The sequence below is a fragment of the Leptodactylus fuscus genome, chromosome 1, assembly GCF_031893055.1.
Source record: "Leptodactylus fuscus isolate aLepFus1 chromosome 1, aLepFus1.hap2, whole genome shotgun sequence".
NCBI lineage: Eukaryota > Metazoa > Chordata > Amphibia > Anura > Leptodactylidae > Leptodactylus > Leptodactylus fuscus.
The window spans coordinates 355,955,655-355,981,194 of NC_134265.1; the positions used below are offsets into that span (position 1 = coordinate 355,955,655).

The 25,540-nt window shown below is 45.5% G+C and overlaps 1 protein-coding gene across 1 annotated transcript; it reads right to left on the reverse strand.

Annotated features, from left to right (window-relative positions):
- Positions 1-379: 379 nt before the first annotated feature.
- Positions 380-25,216, reverse strand: LOC142206306 (vomeronasal type-2 receptor 26-like). Its single transcript, XM_075276631.1, has 4 exons — positions 25,121-25,216; positions 22,672-23,703; positions 9,146-9,269; positions 380-1,287 (listed from the first exon to the last, which is right to left on the reverse strand). Exons 1-4 carry the CDS (start codon positions 25,214-25,216, stop codon positions 380-382), a joined length of 2,160 nt encoding a protein of 719 aa, XP_075132732.1.
- Positions 25,217-25,540: the final 324 nt, after the last annotated feature.

The following is a 25,540-nucleotide window of genomic DNA, read 5'->3' on the forward strand; positions in this document are numbered from 1 at the left end:
AGGGCAGGAGCGTAGCGATGTCTCAGGCCCCAGCACATGTGCCAGCTCTAACCCTCCATGGCATCCGCTTTTCTATTACAGCGGATGCCCGGTCTGTATTGCGGCCACATTCAGACTATAAGACGCACCCTTCTTTTCCCAAAAAATTTTGGAGAAAAAAAGTGCGTCTTATAGTCCGAAAAACATGGTATATAAACTATAAACCAATGTAAAATATGAAGAAACTGTAAATATTCCCCAAAATATCAGTCATGTCAAGTCAGGTTTTATTATTTAGTAAGAGCACACATATAAGGGGGGTTTGTTAGGAGTATAATATGGATTATATATATGTAACAGTTAGAATTAACTACTATTATTAAGGGTTAATATTCTACAGTCATTCATTTCTTCTCCCCAGCAGATCAGTTTTTCTGTTCATTTCAGATCTAAATAAAATGATAAAACATTTTGGGAAAAACACACAAGCTAAAAGTCCAGCACTGGAAGCCATTACTGCAAATATCTCCACGGCCACCATGTATTTCCCTCTGGTGCTCAGATAAGCCGGGATCATGGCCATCCAGACACTACAGAACAGCAGCATGCTGAAGGTGATGTACTTGGCCTCATTAAAACTGTCCGGTAATGTCCTCACCATGAAAGCCAGAAGAAAGCTGACAGCGGCCAGGAGCCCCATATAACCCAACATGGAGTAGAACCAGAGATCTGAGCCCTCATTACACTGAATGATGATCTTCTCAGGATAAGACTGAGTGTCCAGGTCCTGGAATGGGGGAGAAATAGACAACCACAGAACACAGATGACAACCTGGAAGGATGAACACAACAACACTATGGTATAGGGCAGCTTCACACTCAGCCATTTTCTCCAGGGGCTTCCAGGCTTGGTAGACTTAAAAGCAACACAAACCATAACAGTCTTGGCCAGAAGGGAAGAGACGGCCACTGAGAAGAAGACTCCAAAACTGGTTTCACGTAATCTACAAGTGACATCACTGGGACGACCAAGAAACAAGAAGACAGAGAGGAAGCTGAGGATGATGGAGACCAGGAGGAGATAACTCAGGTTCTGGTTATTAGCTTTAACAATAGGAGTGTCCCGGTAGGAAATAAATATTCCAAATATGGAGCCGGTCACAAGACATCCGAAGAGCGAGACGGAGGAAGATACAGAAGCAATGGTGTCATTATGGTAAGAGATGAATTCCATTACTTTGGACAGACATCGGTCTCTCTTCTCATTTGGCCATTCGTCACTTTGGCATTTCTTGCAGTTATCGGCATCTGTAGGAATAGTTTATAACATATCACTTGTTACATGCACAATATCTGTCAACATCTCAAAAAGGATTTCAGCTGAGTAATTACAATCTTCTTTATTAGATGAATGTAATAGGTGGAGCCATGGTTACTAACAGGGCCGCCGATAGGCCAGTATTATTGCTACTGGCGTCAGGGGCCCGGCCAAATAGAAAAATGGGGGGGGGGGGCCCGGTTTTGGCAGCAGTCATGTGTCCGATTTCAACTCAGATCTGCGTCCAGAGGACGCAGATCTGAGTTGGACACATACGCGGCTACAGCAAGGAGCTGACACAGGTCATCTCCTTGCTTCACTGCTGCCGCCGGCTACTGCTGCTGCCGCTGCATGCCGGCTGTGTAGACGCAATGTGATGACGTTACATCGCGTCTACAACTATGCGCGAGTGAGAGAAGAGGCGCGCAGACAGCAGCGGGGGAACGAGGAGAAGGTAAGTTTAATGTGTACACTGAGGTGGAGCATGAAACTGGGGGCAGATGAAGGAGGGGACATGAAACTGGGGGCAGAGATGGAGGGGGACATGAAACTGGGGGCAGAGATGGGGGGACATGAAACTGGGGGCAGAGATGGGGGGACATGAAACTGGGGGCAGATGAAGGGTGTATATGAAACTGGGGGAGAGATAGAGGGGGGACATATAATGTACGGGTGACTGTAGGAGGATTATACTGTGTGCGGGCACATGAAAAATTAATGAGAATGGGCGGAGTCAACATAAAAAAGGGTGGGGCTACATTTGCCGCAGAGCGCGCCGCACATTTTGTCCCTCTTTCTGTTCTTCAAAAGTTGGGAGGTATGGGTACAGGGGGCAGTGGAAAGATGTTAGAAGGTGGACGGGGGGAAGGGGGATTGTTGGGGCATCGGGTGTGCGGCACTGCGGAGAGGGAACTGCGGCAATAATATATAAGTTTTTAGCTGGAGAACTACAAGGCACACAATACCTCCAAAGGTATGCGTGCTTTGTATTAATAATGATGTAGGCGGCTATGCTACTAGCATGGCAGCCTGTTTGGGGGTGGGACTTTCACTTTAAAGGAGTGTTCACATTGCGTTTTTGGCCTCCCTTGCCGGGATACGTTGGTAACCAGTCACAATCAGCTACCCACTTATCCCTGCACGGAGAACTGCAGGCCCCCCCTTTTTTTTAATGGCCAGTTCTTTGTGCAGGGATAAGTTGACAGCTGATTCTGACTGGTTACCAACGTATCCCGGCAAGGGAGGCCAAAAACGCAATGTGAATAAGCCCTGAGGATTTATTAGGAGGGTTCTTATAAATGGTGTTGGCTCTCTATAGGCGCTGTCACACGTAGCAGATTATACCTGCAAATAGAATCTGATTAAGCCTTGTAATGCTGCTAAATAAAGAGAAATGTAATACAGAATTGGTATGTCGCAAAATAAAGTAGTTTTAAAAGGGGGGGGGCAGACACTTAGGCTGTATGGGGCCCCAAAATTCCTCATGGCGGATCTGGTTACTAATAATCACAATCATCAGAGTAAGGTATATAGGAAAAAGAAAAGTTAAGAACAGAAGTTTATTGAAGGGGTTGTCAAGGATTAGAAAAACATGGCTACAAATATAGAAGAGCAAATATAGAACATTTTGTTTTGCACATTTTACAAGGTTTCTAACTAACACTTATAGCCAATCAGTCCAATAATACACTTGTGGTCCCACATTCCTACACTCACTATTATGTCCCATAGTGGCCCCTGCACACAGTATTATACCCCATAGTGGCCCCTGCACACAGTATTATCCCCCATAGTGGCCCCTGCACACAGTATTATGCCCCATAGTGGCCCCTGCACACAGTATTATGTCCCATAGTGGCCCCTACACATAGTATTATACCCCATAGTGGCCCCTGCACACAGTATTATGTCCCATAGTGGCCCCTGCACACAGTATTATACCCCATAGTGGCCCCTGCACACAGTATTATCCCCCATGGTGGCCCCTGCACACAGTATTATCCCCCATAGTGGCCCCTACACATAGTATTATACCCCATAGTGGCCCCTGCACACAGTATTATGCCCCATAGTTGCCCCTGCACACAGTATTATGTACTGTAATACATAATACTGTGTTAAATTTTCTGTTTGGGAAACAAAGGGTTACAAGAGCCACATTCAGTATCAGTGAAGAGTGTTCTCACAGTTCTCACTTAAAATAGTCTTCACAGTCACTGAATGTGACACAGGTAACCCCTTGTTGTCCAGGCTTCAAAAATAATAATAATAATAATAATAATAATAATAATAATAATAATAAAAAGGAGAAAGTGCAGCAGGCAGCTGCCAACACTGTACTGTGTGCTGTACAGTCTGCCCTGCATGCATGGTGAGTGTAATACACTTACAGCTCACCATTCTCCATGCTCCAGAAGGTATCAACAATGCTGCTCACTGCTCACTCCATCCCCCTGCACAGCTATCTTCTTCCTGTGTGAAACTCCACCCCCTCATTGTAAGGACATACGCTGCTGAGGCATTACCCTGCCCGGGACCCGACACCTTAGGGGGTCTCGGGCCTCAAAAATTAAAGTTTATTTTTTATTGTTGGCATATTAGTGAGGGGGTCTGGGCCTCCTAAGGTATCGGGCCCTGTGGCAGCTGCTACCACAGCTACCGTGGTAGTTACGCCACTGAAAACTACCCATAACCTGTTCCTTACATACATCTCTGACCTAATCTCCCACACATGACTGCCAGTCACCTCAAGACCTCCTACGCCATTCTGACCTTAATTGTTCTTCATACAATTGTCTCCAAAACTTCTCCCATGTGTTCCCAATACTCTGGAACCCACTACCATGACGCATACGACTGTCACAATCACCAGTTTCAAGAAGACCTTGAAGACTGACGTAATTCAGGAAGTGCCACAACCTCCAATAACACTACTGTCACCACACCACCATCCGAACAGCCTCACCTTCATCTACTGTCTCTATCTCCTTTCTCTTATTTATTATAAACCCTTAGGACACAGCTCTCTATCTCATTGCTGCAGTTGTTCCAGTCTGTTTGTATTGTTTTGTTTTGTTTTGTGTATTTTGTACACATCTTTTTTGTTACATCTTTTTATTATTAAGCGCTATATTTTTGGTGCATAAGAAATCTAAAATTTAATAAGTTTGTCCTTTGACTCTAAACATTCCTACAATATCAAGGAGACTAAATATCACTTTAGGATTTGCAAGTGTGTGCGTGTGGCAAGTAAGGTGTACATATAGCCCACAGAATATACTCGAGTATAAGCCGACCCGAATATAAGCCGAGGCCCCTAATTTTACCACAAAAAACTGAGAAAACTTATTGACTCAAGTATAAGCCTGGTGGGGGGAGGGGGGATGCAGCAGCTACTGGAAAATTTCAAAAATTAAAATGGTTGGAACTTTTGGGTGCAGTAGTTGCTGGGTAAGGGGAGGGGGTGTTTTGGTTGTCTGTCTGCCCCTTCCCTGAGCTTGCGGACTGTTTTTTCTTCCCCCACTTGGAATTCAGTTTGGCTGAATATAGGGGATCTGCAGTGCTCCTATTAACCCCTCCAGACGAAACAGGAGCACTGCAGATCCCCTATATTCAGTAGACCGGGCACTTTCAGACACAGGGATACTTAATGTGTATGTGTTTCACAGTCATTCTCTTTTGTAAGTATTCTAGAGAAAGGAGAACTTTTATTTATTTATAAAAAATTTTTTAAAGCTTCTTTTTTTCCCCACTATTTATGGGAGATTCTATACATTGATATTGCGGCTGGTCATACACACCCCCCTTCCTTAAAAAATTATATATATATATATATATATATATATATATATATATATATATATATATATATATATTTGCTGAAAAATTCGGCTTATACTCGAGTATATACAAGTAAATGGATATATCTTGTGTGAGACCTTGATCTCTGACATTGGCCAAAGCCGTATAAAGGAGGTTATTAATCTAATGTTAAATTAAGATCAAATATTCTACATCTACACACAAGTTGTGTTTCCCTAAATATTAAAGTTCGGTTTGGAGGAGGAAATGTGAGGCAAATTCTGTGTTTATATTTCCCAAAAGACAATTAACTATAGAAAATAGAAATTCGGAGCAAAGCTCTAAAAATAATGGGTTTTGCAGATACTGTAAGCTTATAAGGTGTACTAAAATATTATATTATGAGCATCTTTCTAGACTGTCTATTAAAGAAGACAAACCATCACCAGATCTGGCTTTCAATACCATTTTTGTACTGATGACACCAAATTATACACCTCATTCCTCCAATACTACTTCAGAAAGCATCATGTCTCTAGCATCATGTCTTCTCTTTATCTGAAATGTAATCTTTCTAAAACTGAAGTTCTTGTGTTAACTTCATCTTCTAAACAACCTAATAGAGATGAGCGAACAGTGTTCTATCGAACACATGTTCGATCGGATATCAGGCTGTTCGATGTGTTCGATTCGAATCGAACATCACGTGGCAAACTCCAAAAAAAATTGATTCCCCTCCCACCTTCCCTGGCGCTTTTTTTGCACCAATAACAGCGCAGGGGAGGTGGGACAGGAACTACGACAACGGGGGCATCGAAAAAAATCGGAAAAAGTCATTGGCTGCCGAAATCAGGTGACCTCCATTTTAGACGAATAGTGGATTTCAAATCCGGGTCATATGAGAATGTGAACTTTGTGACTTTGAGACAGGGATAGCTGTACAGGCAGGGATAGCTAGGGATAACCTTTATTTATGTGGGAATGTTATTAAAAATAACTTTTTGGGGCTCTATCGGGTGTGTAATTGTGATTTTTGTGAGATAAACTTTTTCCCATAGGAATGCATTGGACAGCGCTGATTGGCCAGAGTACGGAATTCGACCAATCAGCGCTGGCTCTGCTGGAGGAGGCGGAGTCTAAGATCGCTCCACACCAGTCTCCATTCTGGTCCGACCTTAGACTCCGCCTCCTCCAGCAGAGCCAGCGCTGATTGGTCGAATTCCATACTCTGGCCAATCAGCGCTGGCCAATGCATTCTATTAGCATGATGAAGTACAGCTGAATGTGTGTGCTTAGCTCAACTACGCCGGTGGAGTAGTTGAGCTAAGCACACACATTCAGCTCTGCTTCATCAGGCTAATAGAATGCATTGGCCAATCAGCGCTGGCCAATGCATTCTATTAGCGTGAGCTGAGTGTGCACAAGGGTTCCAGTGCACCCTCGGCTTTGATGTAGCAGAGCCAAGTGTGCACAAGGGTTCTAGTGCACCCTTGGCTCTGCTACATCTGATGTAGCAGAGCCGAGTGTGCACAAGGGTTCTAGTGCACCCTCGGCTCTAATGTAGCAGCGCCGAGTGTGCACAAGGGTTCTAGCGCACCCTCGGCTCTGCTACATCTGATGTAGCAGAGCTGAGTGTGCACAAGGGTTCTAGTGCACCCTCGGCTCTGATGTAGCAGAGCCGAGTGTGCACAAGGGTTCTAGCGCACCCTCGGCTCTGCTACATCTGATGTAGCAGAGCCGAGTGTGCACAAGGTTTCTAGTGCACCCTCGGCTCTGATGTAGCAGAGCCGAGTGTGCACAAGGGTTCAAGCGCACCCTCGGCTCTGCTACATCTGATGTAGCAGAGCCGAGTGTGCACAAGGGTTCTAGTGCACCCTCGGCTCTGATGTAGCACAAGGGTTCTGCTGATTCTGTATACTGATTCTGTATACTGGCCAATCAATGCTGGCCAACGCCAGCAGTGATGCAGAGCTGAGTGTGTGCCGAGCTCGCACAGCAGGGCTAACCGGCACACGGTGTAGTTGAGCAGAACTGGCTCAACACTGCTGAGTCTCTGCATACCCATAGGAATGCATTGGCCAGCCTTCGGCCAATCAGCGCTGGCTCTGCCGGAGGAGGCGGAGTCTAAGGTCGGACCTGAATGGAGACTGGTGTGGAGCGATCTTAGACTCCGCCTCCTCCAGCAGAGCCAGCGCTGATTGGTCGAATTCCGTACTCTGGCCAATCAGCGCTGTCCAATGCATTCCTATGGGAAAAAGTTAGCTTGCGAAAATCGCAAGCTGACAGGGATTTCCATGAAATAAAGTGACTTTTATGCCCCCAGACATGCTTCCCCTGCTGTCCCAGTGTCATTCCAGGGTGTTGGTATCATTTCCTGGGGTGTCATAGTGGACTTGGTGACCCTCATGAGACGGATTTGGGTTTCCCCCTTAACGAGTATATGTTCCCCATAGACTATAATGGGGTTCGAAACCCGTTCGAACACTCGAACAGTGAGCGGCTTTCGGATTTCGAACCTCGAACATTTTAGTGTTCGCTCATCTCTACAACCTAACCCTGATATCGCCATTTCTGTTTGTGGTCTTGCTATATTACCGAGGCAGTATTCCCACTGTCTCAGGGTTGTATTTGACTTGGATCTCAACCCACCCCACATGTTCACTCCACATATCAGACACAGGCACACTTTTGTCACCTACACTTCAAAAACATCTCAAACCTTAGACTTGTATCTTCTGTCATCCAAACTTCTGTTCTTGAGCTGCACCAATGCTCTGAAATGCTTCACCTAAGACAATCAGATTAATTCCAGACTACGACAGCCTTAAAAATGTCCTAAAATCACATCTGTTTAGGCAGATTTATCACATGAGCTAATCACATTGTTCTACAACTCCACACACTAAACTAACATTTTTGTTAGCTTCAGTCATGTGCTCTTTTGTCAGTAGAGAGCCTAATTGTGCTGAACATAACAGCTGTAATTTCTTGGAATTTGTGGAGGGCTAGATAAAAGATTCAGACTGTGCCAAAATCAAAAGTGCAGGGCCTATTGAAGGAAGAAAATAGTTGGAGTTGGTTGAGGTGGTGAAACTATTTAATAATACTGTATGCTCTATTTTGCCATTTTCAATTATATATTTATTAAAACAAACAAACAAACAAAAAAAAACACTAACTTGTGGCCTACAAAAAAAAAAAAAAAAAAAGAAAGAGAATAGTCACATACAACAAACCATGATATTTGAATTTTCCCAACCTAATGACATAAGCCTGAATCTATAGCTGGTGAGGAACTGGACTATACATGACTTTTCATGGTACCCCTGGTGGCTGTGAGTGTTCAGATAATAATGGAGAGAGAAGTACAGTTAGTTTATACCATAGACCACAACCACTATCTTCTGCACAAAGATGAAAAAAGTAGTCCTGGAAGTAATGATATGGCCCTGACGGAGATTACAACTTCATCCAGTCTATCTGAGCTAACACGAACAGACAGAAGGACTGGAGCAAGCCAGAAAGCCTACATCTAAAGAAGATCCATACTTAGCTCTCCAAGATGTTTGGAACAACTTACTAGTTGTATTCCTTCAAACATTGCATATAAATGAACTGAGTAGAATTAATAGAAGGCAGAGTGCTGACAACAATCTCACTTTGAGCAATTCTTTTTACACATAACTAAAAGCTTTGTACAGTATTAATTTTTGGTTAGCTGATAAGATCATGTGAAGATAAAGAAGGTAGCATGAATTTATAGACCATGTTTAGGTGTGGCAGATGTGCTGTGGTAATGTGCAGAATCATACATGTGGGAAGAACCATATCAACAGGGAAATTGCATCGGGAAAGTGAAGAACTGGGGCCCATAGAGCTCTGATAACTTTAATGAATATACCCTATGAATTGCAAAGTGGTCCAAAATTTGCTGACACTGTAATTTACATATTTTTTTTAAATAATAATATTATCAATAATAATAATTACAAACAACATCATCACTACCACCGGTAAGACAGTAGTACTCCTCCTCCTATCATATACCGGTTATATTGGAGATCTCTCCTTCTGAACATGGTACGCAGTCATAGCAGCAGGTGTGAATTGTTTCTCTTGCCTTCTTCCTGCTTCCAGGTAAACATGGCTCTGAGCAGCGGGATACTGGGATCTGAGGGAGAAAGCAAGAACCCTTACTGGAGTGACACAGAATGTCCATGTATGATAAAAGTAATACAGTAACCTAGGAGGGTGTAGAAGAGGAGCTTATCTATTCCTCTGGCAAGTGAAACTGTGTGCAGATGTGCGTATCGAATCCTCTAGCGTGTGGTACTGTGTTCTGAGATGCGTATGTAATTCTCCGGCGTGTGGTATTGTGTGCAGAGGCATGCATCTAATCCTGCCCCGTGTGGTACTGTTTGCAGAGGCAGGTATCTAATCCTCACCTATGTGGTATTGTGTGCATTGGCGCATATCTAATCCTCCGGCATGTGGTATTGTGTGGAGAGGCATGTATCTAATCCTCTGGTGCTTGGTACTGTGTGCAGAGACATGTATCTAATCCTCCCCTGTGTTGTATTGTGTGCAGTGGCATGTATCTAATCCTCCAGTGTGTTGTATGGTGTGAAGACACATGTATCCAATCCCCCTGCGGGTGGTAATGTGTGCAGACTTGCGTCTCTAATCCTCTGGCGTGTGAAAATGTGTGTAGACACGCGTATCTAATCCTCTGGTGTGTGGAACTGTGTGCAGATGCGCATACCCAATCCTCTGGCATGTGGTACTGTGTACAGACGCATGTATCCAATCCCCCGGTGTGTGGTACTGTGTGCAGACTCACGCATCTAATACTACGGCATGTGGTACTGTGTGCAGATGTGTGTTTCTAATCCTATGGCGTGTGGAACTGTGTGCAAATGTGCGTATCCAATCCTCTGGTGTGTGGTATTGTGTGCAGATGTGCGTATCTAATCCTCCCCTCTGTGGTATTGTGTGCAGACACACATATCTAATCCTTCAGTGTGTGGAACTGTGTGCAGACGTGCATATCGAATCTTCGGTCGTGTGGCAATATGTGCAGACACGCGTATCTAATCCTATGGCATGTGGTACTATGTGCAGACGCGTGTATCTAATCCTATGGCGTGTACTACTGTGTGCAGATGCGCATATCTAATCCTCTTGCATGCGGAGATGTGTGCAGACGTGCGTATCTAATCCTCTGGAGTGTTGAACTGTGTGCAGATGTGTGTATCTAATCCTCCCCTGTGTAGTATTGTGTGAAGAGGTGTGTATCTAATCCTCCCCGTTTGGTACTTTGTGCAGACACACGTATCTAATCCTTCAGTGTGTGGAACTGTGTGCAGATGCGCATATATAATCCTACGGCATGTAGTAATGTTTGCAGACATGCATATTTAATCCTCTGGTGTGTGGAACTGTGTGCAGGTGCATGTATCCAATCCCCCGGCGTGTGGTACTGTATGCAGACCCGCGTATCTAATCCTCTGTTGTGTAAAACTGTGTGCAGACGCGAAACTAGAATATATTAATGACTTATTCCTTAGTAAATCCCTCAGCCTGCTCGCCCTTACTGAAACTTGGATCCAGCAGTCAGATACGGCCTCCCCTGCTGCTCTGTGTCATGGTGGCCTACAACTCTCACATACCTCTAGGCCTGACAACAGGCAGGGTGGTGGGGTAGGCTTACTTCTGTCACCACAGTTCATTTTTCAGGCCATTCCACCGGTACCCTCACTTACATTCTCCTCATTTGAAGTCCATGCTATCAGACTTTTCCGCCCACTTTCCTTTCTTGTAGCTGTGATCTACCGTCCACCTGGCTCACCCTACCAATTTTTGGACCACTTTGCTTCTTGGCTTCCCCACTTTTTATCCAGTGACATTCCTACCCTCATCATGGGTGACTTTAACATCCCTATTGACACCCCTCACTCCCCAGCTGCCTCACAGTTTCTCTCATTAACTACTTCTTTTGGTCTTTCACAATGTTCTTCTTCTGCCACACATGTAGGTGGAAACACGATTGAGCTTGTCTTCCATCGACTCCTCACAGTTTCTAAATTTACTAACTCTGCTCTGCCCCTCTCTGATCATAATCTTCTGTCTCTCACCATCAGTGCCCTCTCCCCTTCACAAGATACACCTACCATGTATCTAATCCTACAGTATGTGGTACTGTATGAAGACATGCGTATCTAATCCTCCGGCGTGTTGAACTCTGTGCAGATGTGTGAATCTAATCCTCCCCTGTGTGATATTGTGTGAAGAGGTGCATATCTAATCCTCCCCCATGTGGTCCTTTGTGCAGACAGGCGTATCTAATCCTTCAGTGTGGAGAATTGTGTGCAGACGTGCCTATCTAATCTTCTCGTGTGTGGAACTGTGTGCAGATGCACATATCCAATCCTCTGGCATATGGTACTGTTTGCAGACGCATGTATCCAATCCCCCGGAGTGTGGTACAGTGTGCAGATGTGTGTATCTAATCCTTCGGCATGTAAAACTGTGTGCAGACGCACGTATCTAATCCTTCAGTGTGTGGAACTGTGTGCAGACACTTTTATCTAATCCTCTGGCGTGTGATACTGTGTGCTGATCATCTGTGTATCTAATCCTCTGATGCGTGTATCTCAGTTTGGATATCAGTGTTGGATTGTGCTTGTGGAGTGACCGTGTGTATTGCAGTTGGAATATGAGTGAAAGACTTTTAGGTTTGTATTGGCTATGGGCGGGGGGGGGGGGGGGGGGCATTGTGTTTGGAATGCTGTATCTCAGCAAGGGTACTTCCGAGCGAGTTAGAGTCTTGTCTTAAACCTTCCCATATACCTGAAGTATCTCTGTACCAAATTTGGTGAAGATCGGTCCAGTTGTTTGGTCGCGCATAAAGAAGCTAGAGAGATTACCACCTGTACAATGTGCACAGCCAGCTTGTTGTACCACAGTCTTATTTTTCTCATGGCACTATATGACTTCGGGACTAGGTCAGATAAATCATCCCCTCCCATGTGTCTATTATATTCCAGGATACAGTCTAGATTTAGGGTTCTGGTATCTCATAGAGGGACAGGGGTGCTTCTGTTGCCATAAATTGTAATCAGTACAAGGACATCCCTTTTGACCAACAGCATATTCTCATTGTAGACAGCCCTACTCTTAAAGGGGTATACCCATGTACATAATTATTTTTAAATTTGTAGATAATTAAAAGTTAAACATTTTTGCAAATATATGTAATTAAATATTTTGCAGAGTTTTAAAGATTTTCTCTAAATATCTTGTGGTCACAGTCTGTTGTCTTGATCGGTTGCCAATGGATACGACCATGAATGCAGGAACTTTTGAATACTGACCTGAAGCTCTTTAATAAAATCTTAGCTAACAGACTGAATCGTTGGCTCCCATCCTTGATCCATAAGGACCAGGTGGGTTTCATCCCCTGTCGTCAGGGGGGGACAACACCAGAAGCACTGTGAATTGTGCTCCCTTCAAAAATCCATCTTTAAGTTTATTTGGAATGGCAAGCATCACCGCATACCCCGTTCGGTGATGCTGTCTGGTAGGGAGGAGGAGGGATTGGCGGTACCACACATATTGCATTATTATTGGGCTACTCACCTGCGCTGCCTACCATTTTGGTCAGCCCCGCTGGCCTTTACCAAATGGGTTGAGATAGAGAAACTCTGGATGGTTCCGATGCATCCCAATGCATTTCTGTGGTCCCGTTCCTCTCCCCTTCCGTCCACTCCCCTTTTGGGTCCTATACACTTCACAAGGGCCATTTGGATTACCTGCTCTAAAATCTTTTCCCTGGCCTCCCAGTGTTCGTCCATGATTTCCTTTTTGTACAACCCCCTCTTATCGGAGGGACTTACGTCAGCTTTGGTGCGACCATGGAGTAGACTTGGCCTTTTCCGTGTCGCTGACTTAATAGACCCACTGACGTTGGTGCTTAGGCCCTTTGAGTATTTTGTGTCAGAACTACATCTACCCGCCACTGAATGGTTGCATTACCAGCAGATTGTCCATTTTCTTTTTACCCAGTTCAGCTCTCTGAAGGTGTCTCCACCGACTGTCTTTGAAAAACTATGTCGTGCGGGCACTTCTACTGCAGGCCTTATCTCTGGCATTTATGGTATCCTCTCCTCCTCTGGACGGCAGGGCCCCATATCGCATAAATATATGGAGAGGTGGTCTGGGGGCCTTGAACAGGCAGATCTCCCCGAACCAATGGAAAATTATCTGGTCCCGTGCAGCTAAATCCTCCACCTGTGTTACGTTCCGGGAGACTCAGTACAAGCTACTTATACACTGGTACCATACCCCAGCCTTGCTCCACTCCCTTAATCCTAACATTTCTTCCCCGTGTTGGCGTTGCTGGGCAGGAGTGGGTACCCTGTATCATATTTTTTGGGACTGTCCAGGGATCCGTCCATTCTGGCTGGAGGTCAAGTCCCTTACAGATGCTCTATTTATTCAAGGTGTCCCTTTAGACCCCCTCATCTATCTCCTCAATCTCCCCCCTGCTCATCTGGGTAAGCACACCTCTAAATTGTTTTTTTTATCTCTGTACCGCAGCCAAAACTCTCATCGCTTTCCAGCAGTACAGTATATAGAACTGCCTGTGCCCGATCTGATGAAAGGTCCTCTTTAAACCAGCCTTTATTTCAAGTTGGGAACTTGATTTCCAAATATCACTCTATGATGAAGAGATACAAACAATCTTGAGACAATCACATGGCCCCTCAACTTGCATACGCTTACAAGAAAGCCATTTCAAACTTTCCAGCAGTACATAAAACTGCATGCGCCCGATCTGATGAAAGGTCCTCTTTAAATAGCCTAGGTGGGTCTGTGAATCTGTGGAGGGGTACTGAGGTTTTCCTTAAAAGTCTGGTCTTGGAGATGAGAGTTTTTTCAAAGGGGGTGCAGGAGTTACGTAGTCTTGTGGAGGAGTTAAATTTGTCAATGTAGAATTTCAGTATGTGATGGTGTAGGAAGGAGAGGCGTTTGGGCTGAAGGAGAGTGACACATTTATCCCAAGACAGAGAGAGGACTTCAGATGATATGTCTGACAATTTAACATCCATCAAAAGTTTCCAAGGGTCCTCATCTTCCGCAATGTGTGCCTGGTAGAGGAGAGGTAATAGACCACAGGGAAAATGGGGGATGGAGGTGGAGCCAGTGAGGGAGCCAGGGAGCTCCAGGTTTCTAACGCTCCTCGGAGAAGGACTGAGGAGGAAAGGGAGGTTGGGAGGGGGGAAGGGGGAGACCAAAGTGATGATAAAGTATGCCTATCTGTGGCAAATGTTGTGGAATGCAAGGGAAATGTGAGGGTGGCCCACCATCCCAGTTGAATAGTGGAATAATAGCGGGATACGACTGGAAGTCCTATACCGCATTCGGTTTTCGGTCTTGTAAGGAGGGACCAAGATAAAGTATTTTAGGGGCTAGGTAGGTTTGAATTAAGTTTTTTCTGCCGATCCACGATAAGGGAAGGGTCGCGAAGCTAGTTAGGTCCGACGTGAGTTCCCGAAGGAGTGGTGAGAAATTGAGACTAAATAAATCATTCAAGTCAGGAGAGAGGTAAACTCCCAAGTATTTAATGGACAATGTGGTCCATTGGTAGGGTGTGGAATTTTTTAGTTTGGCTCTAAGGGCAGATTTATGTCAAGGATTTCGGACTTAGATAAATTTGCTTCATAGCAAGATATGGCACCATATTTCATTAACAAGTCGGTAATTGCAGGGAGACCTGTAGCAGGGTTAGATATAATGAAAAGGACATCGTCTGCAAATGCAGTAAATTTGAAGACTTGCTTCTTGACAGTAACGCCCTGGATAAGATTGTTTTGGCGGACAGCTTGTAGGAGAGTTTCTAAAACCATAATGAATAATGTGGGGGATAAGGGAAATCCCTGGCGAGTTCTGTTTGTAATGTTAAATGGATTGGATAATGTACCGTTGACTCTCAGCTTAGCGTGTGGGTTTGCGTAGAGAGTGAATATTGCCTTTATGAAGGGGGGTGGGAGGCCAAATTTGGAAAGCATTGACCTCATATAATCCCAATCTACACAGTCGAACGCTTTCTCAGCGTCGCCTCCCAACAAAATCAGTGGGGGTGTTAAGATCTCTAGCTCTTTGTATCAGGGGTAGGAGTTTGGCCGTGTTGTCCCTGCCCTCTCGGCCATGTACAAACCCAGCTTGGTCATCGTGAATCAACTTTGGGATAAGGGATCTGAGGCGAAGGGTGAGTATTTTCGCCCAGATTTTGAGATCCACATTGAGCAAGGAGATGGGGCAATAACTCCCACATTGGGTTGGGTCTTTGCCCTCCTTGGGGATGAGGGTGATGTGGGCCTCTTGGGATTGTGTGGGAAGGGAGCCTCCTTGGAGCAGTGTAGTGTGTGGCATACTTGGGAAAGGTGAGGGGAGAGAATATTTTGACATTTCCTATAGTATTGAAGAGGGAATCCGTCAGGGCCAGGACTTTTTCTAGGGGGAAAGCTGTGAAGGACCGAATTCAGTTCACTGAGAGTGATAGGAGTTAATAGGGAAACAGCTTCTGTGTCTGAGAGTGCCGGAAGGTTAAGGGAATCCAGGAATTCGCTGGTTAAACGTGTCTTGTCCTGCTCAGATAGGGGGGAAGGGGAGAGTTTTAGGTTATTCAGGTCTGAGTAGAAATTTATGAAAGCTGACGCTATACCATTCAAGACTTTTGTTAGTATGTTTTGATTTTGTATTGAATTGATTTCAGGTAAGCTGAAGCTGAGGGAAAGGGGTTTCATTGAGGGATAAATCATCAATATTGGATCACTGGGTGTCCAGTACTCAGCACTCCTACAAATCAGATATTTTCATCTGCTATGTGCACTGGAACTAACAATGACAACACGCCCAAAGAAGAGGAGTCCATCCTCTGCAGGTAAAGCCCCATTATGGTGAATATTATCTGAGCTGCAGGGACTTGTTATTGTCACTACACAGACAATGGAGCTGAACTTCCCACTGTGTGTTAGCTTCAGTGTATGTGGCTACTCTGATCAGTGCGGGTACCGGGGTTTGCACCTCCACTAATCTAGTATTGCTGACATTTCTTAAAGACAAGTCATTGATATAGTTAACCCAGAAATCCCCTTTAATGATGGTCAATAAATAATTCTAGATGTAATCTGTGTAATGATATATAAGGGCAGACTTAAAGGGATTTATCTTTAGCCGTGTTTTGAGTGATTTTTGGGTGTCTCTGGGAGCTCCTGGGAGCTCCTGCACTTGTTTAAAGGGTTCAGCTGCCTGCTATGTAACCTCCACCTTAACCTCTCTCACCTTCCTCACTCCCCCTCCTTCCTCTACCCCTCCTTCCTCACTCCCCCTCCTTCCTCTCTCTCTCCCTCCTCTTCCTCCCATACAACCCCTCCCTGTCTCTCTAGCTATCCCACTCTTCCCTATAAGCCCAACCCCATACCTCATGATATACTTCCCTTCCTGCAAGACGACTCCTTCTTTACTTATTATGCAGACAGCACTGTTCTGTTCTCTGCTGCGATAATCCACATCTATTCCGCGTGCGTGGTATCTGCACAGTAGAGGTGGATTACCAGTAGCAGTGCACAGAGCAGCTCTTGGAGAAGACAACACCCATGCATAATCAGTAAAGAAGGAGGAGCCATCTCTCAGGAAGAAGCATGGAGGGTAAGTATAATGGGGTGGACGGGGGGAATTAGTAGTGTTGAACTATTTACGGAAATGGGGAAATGGATTTTAATTTGGATAATCAGAAAATGTCCCTGGAGCAGTCACACAATATGGGTAACTATATATTTTTGATTAATTATGTTATTTTAGGAATTAGGAGGGGGGAGGGTGTTAGATTATAGTGTAGGGATTTCCCATTATCCCCATTAAGCTTTATATAATTGCATGTATAATGGAAGGCTTCTTACTAGAGATGAGCGAACACTAAAATGTTCGAGGTTCAAAATACGATTCGAACAGCCGCTCACTGTTCGAGTGTTCAAACGGGTTTCGAACCCCATTATAGTCTATGGGGAACATATACTCGTTAAGGGGGAAACCCAAATCCGTCTCAGGAGGGTCACCAAGTCCACTATGACACCACAGGAAATGATGCCAACACCTCTGGAATGACACTGGGACAGCAGGGGAAGCATGTCTGAGGGCATCTAACACACCAAAGACCCTCTATTACCCCAACATCACAGCCTAACAACTACATACTATACACACTCACTACAACCTCTATCAAAGTGGGAAAATACCTGGAAACCTTCTTTACTCCCCAAATGGATGGACACAAACCCCAATTTAAGCTCAACAAACAGTAACAACCACCCCTTTAACAAGAAAAAATATATATACCGAGCAACCCAGATGATTCCCAAATTATATTATAAATATATTTGAAAAGATCGTGTACCAAACACAAGGGAGATTTACAGCAGAAGTAATAACATCCAAATACCCCTTAGGGAACGATAAATGAAGAAGAAACACCGATGGATGCGAGGATAAACTGCGCTACTCTCTTGAGATAAAATACATTCTTTATTCCACTTTTCTTAAAAACACGACGCTACATACAGCGTTTCGGGGGATTCCCCTTTCTCAAGTGTTACAGAAACACACAATGTACCAGACACAAAGTCAGGAGCAGGGATCAGGAGCAGAAGCTTCCCTGCTGGAGTATGGTTGTGATACTGTGCTACTGTGGTAGCAGGTAAAAGCCCGCTTTACACACGTGGTGGATTCACTCCACGCTGTGTATCACAACCATACTCCAGCAGGGAAGCTTCTGCTCCTGATCCCTGCTCCTGACTTTGTGTCTGGTACATTGTGTGTTTCTGTAACACTTGAGAAAGGGGAATCCCCCGAAATGCTGTATGTAGCGTCGTGTTTTTAAGAAAACTGGAATAAAGAACGTATTTTATCTCAAGAGAGTAGTGCAGTTTATCCTCGCATCCATCGGTCTTTCTTCTTCAACCACCCCTTTAAATCACGTTCCCCATGACAACCACGGATGGAATAGACAATGGGAAATCCAAAAGCCCTCACCCTTAACTGTCATTTTGAGTGTGTGTGTGTGATGTGGTAAGACCTTCCAAAATTGACTTTTCTAGCCCTTAACATGAGCCCTTCCAAACAAAGTTACAGGACCTTAAGCTGAGCTACCAGCAGAGATTGAGGCCCTTGGCATGAGTAGAGCCTTGCACCAGCAGTGTTTTTGACCCTTAGGGTGAGTTGAGCCTTGTACCAGCGTGTGTCCCTTAATATCAGGCGGGCCCTTAGTTCTGCGCTTTGCACAAAAGTTCCACATTAACTAGGCTGAATGGTACAAACCTTAGTAGGCCCGAGAACCAGGAACAGGTCTTGCAATGGCTGTCGGATAACGCTTACAGCACATTGTCCACCAGCCAGTCAGCCTCTACCTCCTCTCCTCCTCTTACCCAACAGTCTTGTCCTCCTTCCACCCAAAATTCCCAATCTTCCCAGAACAATAACCCCAACTGTCCCTACTCCCCAGAGCTGTTCTCCCTTCCTTTGACTGTACCGCAACCTGCCCCTCCATTTCGCGATTCCACGGACCTAACAGATGAGTATCTGTGTCCAGATGCTCAAACACTAGAGTCTCCTCCATTCCATCTCCGGTCGATTTGGTGGCGGATGACCAGCAACCCACCCTCATCGACGACGATGAGACGCAGTCGATGTCATGGCAGCCAGTTGACATGCGCATTGTGCAGGAGGAGGAGGTGAGACAGGAGTTGGAAGAGGAGGTGGTGGACGACGAGGACACTGACCCCACCTGGACAAGGCGGATGTCAAGCTGGGAAAGTAGTGTGGATGTTGAGGCAGGTGCAGCATCAAAAAGGGTAGCTAGAGGCAGAGACATGTCCAGAGGCAGAGGTCAGCTGCTTCGCCGAAGCCAGGCCAGACCAGGAATGTCCGAAGATGTTCCCTTTTGTACCCAGCCCAGAAAAACACATTTCTCAAAGGTGTGGAGTTTTTTCAAGGAATGCGCCGAGGACAGATATATTGTCGTCTGCACAATTTGCCTCTCGAAATCGAGTAGGGGCCCTGAGAAGAGCAACCTGTCCACCACTTCAAGGCACCGTCATTTGGAATCCAAGCACTGGAATCAGTGGCAGGCAGCAACAGCAGGACAAACGTCGCCCGCCGTTCATGCTACTGCCTCTGCTCACAGTGCTGGCGATGCACTCCAGAGGACGAGCCAGGACATCACTTCATCTGCCTCCGCCACTTTGTTGACTTCTCCCTCATCCTCCCCTGTTCCTGTCTTATCTCCTTCTCCTGCACCATCAAAGGCACCATCAGGTGCTTCTTTACAACAACCCACCATCTCTCAGACATTGGAGCGCCGGCAGAAATACACCGCTAACCACCCACCCACGCAAGCCTTGAACGCCAACATCGCTAAACTGCTGGCCCAGGAGATGTTGGCGTTCCGGCTTGTTGAAACCCCAGCCTTCCTGGACCTGATGGCAACTGCGGCACCTCGCTATGCCGTCCCTAGCCATCACAACTTCTCCCGGTGTGGCGTCCCCGCACGTGTCACTGAACATCAGGTGGGCCCTTAGTTCCACGCTTTGCTGCAAGGTCCACTTGACCACCGACACTTGGACAAACTGAGGTACCCTGACTCCTCTCCCAGGCCAAAATTCATGGCAGGAGTAGACTGAAACCCTACGACGCTGCAACCTCCACCCCAGCTACTAGCGGCAAATGCTAAAACACTAGCGTGGGGAGACATCAGCAGGCCGTGCTGAAGCTCATCAGCTTGGGGGACAGACAGCACACTGCCTCCGAGGTCAGGGATGCCATCCTGGCTGAGATGGCATTTTTTTTTCCCTGCTACACCTGGGGCCTGGCATTTTTGCGCCTGTGATAATGGCTGGTACCTGGTAGCAGATCTGGAGCTTGCCAGACTCAAACACGGTCCACACATGACCCACGTTTTCAACTTGTTGGTGCCATGTTTCTTTGAAACCTACTCCATTGTGCCTGATATACAGGTCAAAGTGGGGCCATTTTCGTAAGTGAGAACTAGCCTCTGCTAGGCAGAAAACATTCAGAGCACACTCCTCTCATCTTCGCACCGTTGGCTGGTGGAGGAAGATGAGGGGGTTGGAGTGGCATCTGATGTCCCTGTCCCACACGAGGCTAGAGGGTGCACTTCAGTGCATCCCATTGCTTCACCACAAATGGTGTGAAGGGGAGTGGAAAATGGAGGAAATGGAGAGTGACCCTTACAGTTGGGGCCAGCAAAGTCATGCCAAGTAACACACTGACACACATGGCTGACTTCATGTTGGGTTTCTTTTTAAGAGTCTAACGCATACTTCACATCATGGAGAACAAATAATACTGTATTTTTACAAGCCTCGAACCACGGTCTAGATCTAATGTCTGTTCCTTTCTTATATTAGGGGAGAGGGGAAAAAAATTACTTCAGTGATGCGTTTAGCGTACATAGACTGACTATTAATGTGTATCCCACTTAGTGTTGTTAGGGTTACACACCGTCACAACCTGGCTAAAGCTTCTATAGCTGTTAATAAAGTCAACATAACTTTATGGTATCCAAAAAGACAGCTGGTACCGACAGAGAGCAAGACAAATGTCAAAAAAAGCTGTGAGCTCTGAACACCCACAGTGACTTTGTCGTCATCATTATAAGGGAGCGGGTGGTAATAAATAACTTGGCAGTGCCTAAAACCCAACAAGCTTATACAACTATATTTATATTAAGATACACAAATGACACTTTTTAGTAGCATGTCATGAGACAAGCTGATAAGATCTTCCTTCGTGCAGTGCTATTTGAAAGTTAATAGCTGTCTTCATTTTATTTCAGGAGAAATTGCAGACAGATTAGATTTAGAACATGCTGTCTTCATTGTCAAAATCCTCTATATAGGTAATGTGTTTTTCGGGCCGAGCTGTCTGGGAACGACCTGGTGCAGCACTGACAACCTGGGTGAATATGGCAAGAGCCTGAGATGTAGGGTGAATGTATCCCCAAATTATTTGGGGAATTTCCACTCAGAAACTGGCACTATATGGCAGTAGCAAAAATTGTGGGTGCACGTAACCCCAATATAGTCTTTGAATTCCCAGTCAGACAAAGGCAGTATATACCAGTAGCAAAATTGTGGGTGCACGTAACCCCAATATATTCTTTGAATTCCCAGTCAGACAATGGCAGTAAACAGCAGTGGCAAGACTTGAAGGTATTTGTAACCCCAATATATTCTTTGAATTCCCAGTCAGACAATGGCAGTAAACACCATTAGCAAAAATTGTGGGTGTATATAGCCCCAATTCTATTGCTAGGGGACTTCCAGTGTATTTCTGGGGTGAAGGTGGGGGGGTCACACCGTTGGAACGTGGATCGGGGGTGTATATATAGGGTGTACGGGAATACACTGTCAGTGTATTCCATTCAGGATCCTGGGAAAGCTGGGTTGCGGCGATTGCGCCCGTCAGTGCCACGTTACACTGACAAGTTTCTCCCTGGAATTGAAGTTATATGTAACCCCAATATATTCTTTGCATTCCCAGTCAGACAATGGCACTATATGGCAGTGGCAAGACTTGAGGGTATTCGTAACCCCAATATATTCTTTGAAGACACCGGTGCTCGGTGTCTCTCTATTCTCCATCTCCAAAGTGGTCTGCTAGGGTGGTCTGCTAGGGTCCGTGACTGTGGGAGTATATACCAGTAGCAAAAATTGTGGGTGCACGTAACCCCAATATATTCTTTGAATTCCCAGTCAAAAACTGGCACTATATGGCATTAGCAAGACTTGAGGGTATTTGTAACCCCAATATATTCTTTGAATTCCCAGTCAGAAAATGGCACTATATACCAGTAGCAAACATAGTGGGTGTATATGGCCCCAATTCTATTGCTAGGGGACTTCCAGTGTATTTCTGGGGTGAAGGTGGGGGGGTCACACCGTTGGAACGTGGATCGGGGGTGCATATATAGGGTATACGGGAATACACTGTCAGTGTATTCCATTCAGGATCCTGGGAAATCTGGGTTGCGGCGATTGCGCCCGTCAGTGCCACGTTACACTGACAAGCTTCTCCCTGGAATTTAGCTCTTACAAGAGCTGTTGTGGTTGTCTTCTCCTTCCTATCCTAGCCTGTCCCTGCCTACCCAGAATCTAAGCCCTAGCTGACTGGACGGAAACTTCCGTCCCCGGTGAATTGCAAGCTCAGAATGACGCGAACCTGGGCGGCGCTGTTCTTTTAAATTAGAGGTCACATCTTTTCGGCAGCCAATGGGTTTTTCCTACTTTTTTCAACGTCACCGGTGTCGTAGTTCCTGTCCCACCTACCCTGCGCTGTTATTGGAGCAAAAAAGGCGCCAGGGAAGGTGGGAGGGGAATCGAGTAATGGCGCACTTTACCACGTGGTGTTCGATTCGATTCGAACATGGCGAACAGCCTAATATCCGATCGAACATGTGTTCGATAGAACACTGTTCGCTCATCTCTACTTCTTACCTCTTGGGTGTATCTCCATGCTATAGACGGGGTGTTTACATGAAGCTTCTGACCATTGATTGCCCATGGAGTAAAATTTCCTACTTCAATGTCATAAAGAACATCATCTACAAATATCCATTGTATTATCCTATATCCATGTACGGCTTCCCCTTGTTCATTAAAGTGATAGAACGGTCTCATTGGATCCAGTGGACTCTTCATCCTCTGTAGGTGGCGCTGTAACTTCTGTGTGTATTGGGTAAGTCCGGTTATTGGATTTTCTGGAGATATGTCTTTTATATATAAGAACATTTCATGGAGAGCTTTTGCCAGGACTTCTACAGCCTCATACAGTCTTGGAGAGACGCCCGATGTGAGGAGATATCTCAGACTTGGCGTATTAGTATATGTACTGTAATAATATTTTCCATAAGTGAAATTGAGTGAAGAAATATAGAAATCTTTACTGATTTTTCCTGCTGTAACATCTATGAGTGACCAGAAATTCTCAATATTGAATATATTGGGCAGTTTCCTATAATTTTTCATAAAATCTTCCATTCCTAGAAAATGTTGTGATGAAAAGTCCACGACTAGACTTCCATTATATTCATCGAACTGGAGTTCGAAAATAACGTAACTGGATGCCCAGGATGGTGGAAGGAGGAGAATTCTGGTCATAAGTACAGAAATACATTGATGAATGTATATTAATGGCACAGTAGTGATGGTCCCGCATATCATTATGACCCTGACTTGGGGATTGCTCAATTCCTGTAAAATCTTCCTATCAGGGCTGAAATCCTCCTCTGTAAGTTTTATGGTGTAGGCCACACAGATCCCGCGCTCTCTCATGGGCTTTCTCAATATTTGCAGTTCTTTCTCTCCGGCATCATCATTTGATACCAAAATCCCAACCCAGGTCCAGCCAAAGTGCTCCAACAGTTCGGTGACCACCATACTGTGGATGTGGCTATTTTGGACTGTCCGGAACACATGTGGATAGAGGAGTCTATCAGATAATGAGGGGTCGGTGGCTCCATAACTGATCTGTACAAGACAGAAGAGACAATAAAAATGTCATCAAAGCCTCTCATGTATTCACACAAAATGTAACATCAATTATTTTGGCTTGTAAAAGAACACTGTGAATACTTACATTTTGGGGTTGATTTTTTTTTTTTTTTTTTTTTAGAGGTTTTGCATGTGTTTTATGTTTTTTTTTTTGTTTTGTTTTGTTTTGTTTTTCATTAAAAGTTTTATTGAAAGTTTTACAAATTTTTACAAAACCGGGGAGGGAGGGAGGCAGAGGGGAGGAAACAAAAGGAAAAGGGGGGGGGGGAGGGAAAGGTGGGGGGAACCATAGTAGCATACAGAGATAGCAAATGACGGCACCTCATGGGAGAGAATAAAAAGGGGGGGTAGAGATGGGGAGGCGGGAGATGGGGAACGGGCAAGAAACCAATAAACGCTCTGGCGTAGCAGAGCCTACAAGCAGAACATGTACAAAAAAAACCCAGACATACGGGTATCAGTTGTCAGATAAAGTGAAGGAAAAATTGCACAAACAAGACACACAGGGAGACATCACACAGGGGACACAGAAGGAAAGAGGGAACGGAAGTCGGCAGAGTAATAAAAGTGGTTCCAAAGGAGCCATGTCTGCCGATGCCTGACATTGTCCTGACGAAACTCAGCTAGCAGGGTCTCCATAGTGCGCAAGGTAAGCACCTCATTCAACCAACAGAGGAGCATGGGAGGGGTCGTAGACTTCCATAGCCTGGGCATTACTGAGCGAGCTGCCACTACCAAAAATCCGAGAAGTCTACGGGTGGATTTACAAAACAGAACAGGGAAAGAAGCAGCAGGGCAAGATCATCCTCTAAATCTATCCCTGTCACCTGTAGAATAACCTGTCTGACCCCAGTCCAGAAGGGACGCAGGAGAGGGCAACCCCACCAGATGTGGGCCATCGTGCCTCGGTCAGAGAGACACCTCCAGCATTTATCAGAGGTGGAGGGATAAATATTGTGTAGGAGGGCCGAGACTCTATACCATCTGGAAAGTATTTTATAATTGGTCTCCTGGCCCTACACGATATAGAGAAAGTATGACACGCACAGAAGGCAGAAGACCACACCTCTGGAGGGAAGGAGACTCCCAATTCCATTTCCCAACCCACAACAAATGATGGAGGTGAATCCTCGACCCCATCCACCAAAAGACCATACAGAAAAGAGATTGTGTGAGAGGGAGGGGAGGCGGAAATACAGAGACGTTCGAACGGCAGCAGGGGTCTATGAAGGTCTCGAGAAGGCCTCAAAGAAGAGTAAAAGTGGGAGAGTTGGGAGTATTGCCAATGATAGGGAAGTGTATTGGGACAGGAGGTTTGGGTCAGAATCTCAGAGCGGGAGAGGAGCGAGGAGGCCGAAGTGACCTGCCTGAAGTGGAAGGTGAGGGAACCTACACTGTGACACAAAAAGGAGGAGCACAACGCCACTGGAAAGTCTGGGTTACCCGAGATGGGAGTCATGGGGCCATCGTTCGTAAAGAGCAGGCGCATGGCACTATACCTGCGACACACTCCCATAGTCTGACGTGCCACATAGGGAAGTGGGTATCCTTTATCATCGGTCCAGTATCTCTCATGGAGCCAGGGAAGTGCAGTAAGAGGAACGGGGCTCAATGAGTCCTCAAGGGCGACCCAGAGCTTAACTTTGGCCAAGTGGTGCCAGTCAAGGATGCGCGTAGCTCTCCCATGTACGGGCCCAGGCGATTAGCAATCAACTTAGCATACAGCTTAGCATCCGTATTCAGGAGTGAGATCGGTCTGTAATTAGCACAGAGCAGGTGATCCCTCCCTTCTTTGGGGATAACAGTGATGTGT